Genomic DNA, 3759 nt, shown 5'->3' on the forward strand with positions numbered 1-3759 from the left:
CCTGTTTTTAGGACCACCCCATGACCTCCAAGTACAGGAGGTGCGTAAGGACTCTCTGGTCTTGCTCTGGAAACCGCCTGTCTACCAGGGTCGTGATGCTGTCAATGGATACTACATTGATATCAAAGAGGCTGACGCAGACTTTGAGATGTGGAGAGGAGTCAATGAGAAAGCTACTGACAAGACATTCAAGAAGGTTTGTATGCATATGGAAGCCGTAGGGCAGTGGAGTTTGTTAAGGGTTGTGATATTGGTATACCTTTGAGAAAATTAAGTACTCTTGTAGCATACTTTTAAAATGAGTACTTATTATGGAAATAATTTAAAAGGATATACTTAAGTGAAAACTCAATGTAATGTTTTTGGAAACTTAACTGCATGTTAATTGCAATTAAAATATTTTTTAATACATAAATTTGTATTAAATGCAATTAGCTGAACTTTAGAGGGTTTTTTACCCACTTAAGTAGGACTTAAGTAGGACTTAAGTACATCTTTATATGTAATTTCATAATTACTTCTGTTGTCTTTGAAATATGGTTAACGTACCATTGAATGTACTTACAAGCATTTATGTTAAACTAAAATATACTTTAATGTCATTTCTATTGAAACTTGTATGTCATGTATTTAAATATATTTGTAATTACTCATTTGAAATGATAATTGCAATTTAGTACATTTAATATATATTAACCATAACCTCTACATGTGCTGTAGTATGTCAAAATAAGCACAAAAAAAGATTATTAAAACATATTGACTCAAAATGTACTTTACAACTTTTAATTTTACATTAAAAAGTGCACTTTTTAAAAGTGTACTTAAGTGTGTTATGACATGAAAGTGTCACTCTTTGAGTCACTTAAGTGGCCTTTTATTTCATAACTATTATCTATACAATTATGTCATCTTTTTAAATATACTTTTAAGATTTGAAGCACACTACAAGTTCACATTTAATACAATTAAGCACACTTCTTTTTTCACAAGGGTAGGTTTATGGTAGTAAATGTTGTTTCTCTTATTCTAGATCAAGGATCTAAAGGAGGGGGAATCGTATGTTTTCCGTGTGCGCGCTCAGAACAAAGCCGGTGTAGGAAAAGCATCAGATCCAACAGAACCAGTTGAGGCAGTGACTAAACCAGGTACTAAACTAGACAGAACTAGAATTTATCAAATAACATTTTACTGTACTGCAAAAAAAGCTACTGCAGATAAAATTGAAATCAATGTGAAATAAATTAAAATTATCCTTTTCTTCTGTACAATTCATACATTTGTCTTCATGATCTCTCTTCAAATAACTTGATATACCTCTGAAAATTACTTTTTTTTTTTTCTTTTTACACGTAATCTCATAATCTTTACAGTGGGTGCTTTTGCAAATGAGGAATCTGTTTAGAGTTGTTTTTAAATCCAGGTTAACCCTAAAAACAAACCAAAATCAACAAGACTTAACTACTCTCAACAAAATCCAACAAGCCATTTCTTTCTCACAGGAACTACCGAGATAGTTGTGAATGTTGACGATGACGGCGTCATTTCACTGAATTTTGAGTGCTCTAACCTCACCGCTGACTCCAAATTCGTCTGGTCCAAGAACTACATGGAAATGACAGAACCTGAACGCATGACCTTAGAGACCAAGGGTAACAAGTAAGTATCTATGGGCGAATGAGTTTTGTTAAATTACTAATTATCAAATTTAAAATTATGGCTTAAAGGGTTAGTCGAACCAAAAATGAAAATGTTGTTCCAAACCCATAAGACGTTTATTCATCAGAAAATACTTTTTAAAGGAATAGTTCACCCAAAAATGAAAATTTGCTGATACTTTACTCCCCCTCAGGCCATCCAAGATGTACAGTCATGTGAAAAAGAAAGGGCACCCTATTGAATTCCCTGGCTTTCCATATCAGGACGTAATAAAATAATAAAAATCTGGTCCTTAGCAGGTCTTAAAATCTGGAAAATAAAACTTCAGATGAACAACAACACATGACATATCACACCGTGTCATTATTTATGTAACAAAAACTAGGCCAAAATGGAAAAGCCATGGGTGACAGATCCACTTTTAGATCATGGCTCAAATATGCTTGCTTGACTTCTGTTTGTTAATAGACTTTTAATGGATGGACAACGAGATAATATTAATAATATCTTCATTTTTGTTTTAAAGATGAGGGATTGAAAAGACATGAGTTTGAGTAAATGTTTTGTCTTTTTGTTTTTGGTTCAAATGTCCCTTCAAACCAACTTGTGTACCTTCTGATCAATCAGTCTTGGGTAGAACATTTAAAAAATATATTATTTATTAATGTAGCAAACAATTTCAGCACATTTCCAGAGCTATAACTACAAAAAAAAAAAAGGGGGTTACACTTTATTTCGATAGTCCACTTTAGACATTCTATTAACAGTAAGTAACTTTGCAACTACATGTCAACTAGCAGTTAGTAGAGTATTAGTAGACTGTCTGCTTAATATCTTCTAACACTTTCTTTGTCAACTTATTCTACTAACCCTAAACCTACCCTAACAGTTTACTTTGAGAGTTAGTAGACATGTAGGTGCAAATTAATGAGAATTAGTTGACATGTAGTTGACATGTAGTTACAAAGTTACTTATAGTTAGTAGAATGTCTAAAGTGGACTATCGAAATAAAGTGTAACCGGAGTAATGAGTAGAGACAGAAATAAAGGAAGAGGAACAGTAGGACGTGGAGAGGGAGTACGGAGAGGAAGAGAAGGAGGAGTAATGAGTAGAGAAAGAAATTAGATAGAGGAAGAGTAGGAAGTGGAGAGGGAGTACAGAGAAGAAGAGGAGAAGGAGGAGGAGTAATGAGTAGAAAAAGAAATGAAGGAAGAGGAAGAGTAGGAAGTGGAGAGGGAGTAGGGAGAGGGAGATGAAGAAGGAGTAGGGAGTAGAAAAAGAAATAAAGGAAGAGGAAGAGTAGGAGGTGGAGAGGGAGAGGAGAAGGAGGAGGATGAGGAGAAGTAGGGAGTAGAGAAAGAAATTAAGGAAGAGGAAGAGTAGGAGGGGGAGAACGGAGAAGAAGAGGAGGAAGAGGTAGAGGAGGAGGAGGGAGTAGAGAAAGAAATGAAGGAAGAGGAAGCGTAGGAGGTGGAGAGGGAGTACAAAGAGGAAGAGAAGGAGTAGGGAGTAGAAAACGAAATAAAGGAAGAGGAAGAGTAGGAGGTGGAGAGGGAGAGGAGAAGGAGGAGGAGGAGTAGGGAGTAGAGAAAGAAATTAAGGAAGAGGAAGTACGGAGAAGAAGAGGGGAGTACGGAGAGGAAGAGGAGGAAGAGGAGGAGGATGAGTAGGGAGTAGAGAAAGAAATTAAGGAAGAGGAAGAGTAGGAGGTGGAGAGGGAGTATGGAGAGGAAGAGGAGGAAGAGAGAGAGGAGGAGGAGAAAGAGAGAGAGGAGGAGGAGGAAGAGGAGGAGGAGGGAGTACAGAGAGGAAGAGGAGAAGGAGGAGGAGTAATGAGTAGAAAAAGAAATGAAGGAAGAGGAAGAGTAGGAAGTGGAGAGGGCGAGGAGAAGGAGGAGGATGAGGAGGAGTAGGGAGTAGAGAAAGAAATTAAGGAAGAGGAAGAGTAGGAGGTGGAGAGGGAGTATGGAGAGGAAGAGGAGAAGGTAACTTTGCAACTACATGTCAACTAGCAGTTAGTAGAGTATTAGTAGACCGTCTACTTAATATCTTCTAACACTTTCTTTGTCAACTTATTCTACTAACCCTAAACCTACCCT

General features: G+C 36.7%; 1 protein-coding gene across 1 annotated transcript; it reads left to right on the forward strand.

Moving 5' to 3' along the window:
* Positions 1-11: 11 nt before the first annotated feature.
* LOC107744728 (myomesin-1-like) lies at positions 12-1659 on the forward strand (the record flags this gene model as incomplete). Its single annotated transcript, XM_016558547.1, has 3 exons — positions 12-196; positions 1034-1148; positions 1503-1659. Coding segments are annotated over 3 exons (457 nt in total), but the record flags the coding sequence as incomplete, so codon positions are not given.
* Positions 1660-3759: the final 2100 nt, after the last annotated feature.

This window comes from Sinocyclocheilus rhinocerous, unplaced genomic scaffold, assembly GCF_001515625.1.
Source record: "Sinocyclocheilus rhinocerous isolate Xijiao unplaced genomic scaffold, SAMN03320098_v1.1 scaffold4606, whole genome shotgun sequence".
Classification (NCBI taxonomy): domain Eukaryota; kingdom Metazoa; phylum Chordata; class Actinopteri; order Cypriniformes; family Cyprinidae; genus Sinocyclocheilus; species Sinocyclocheilus rhinocerous.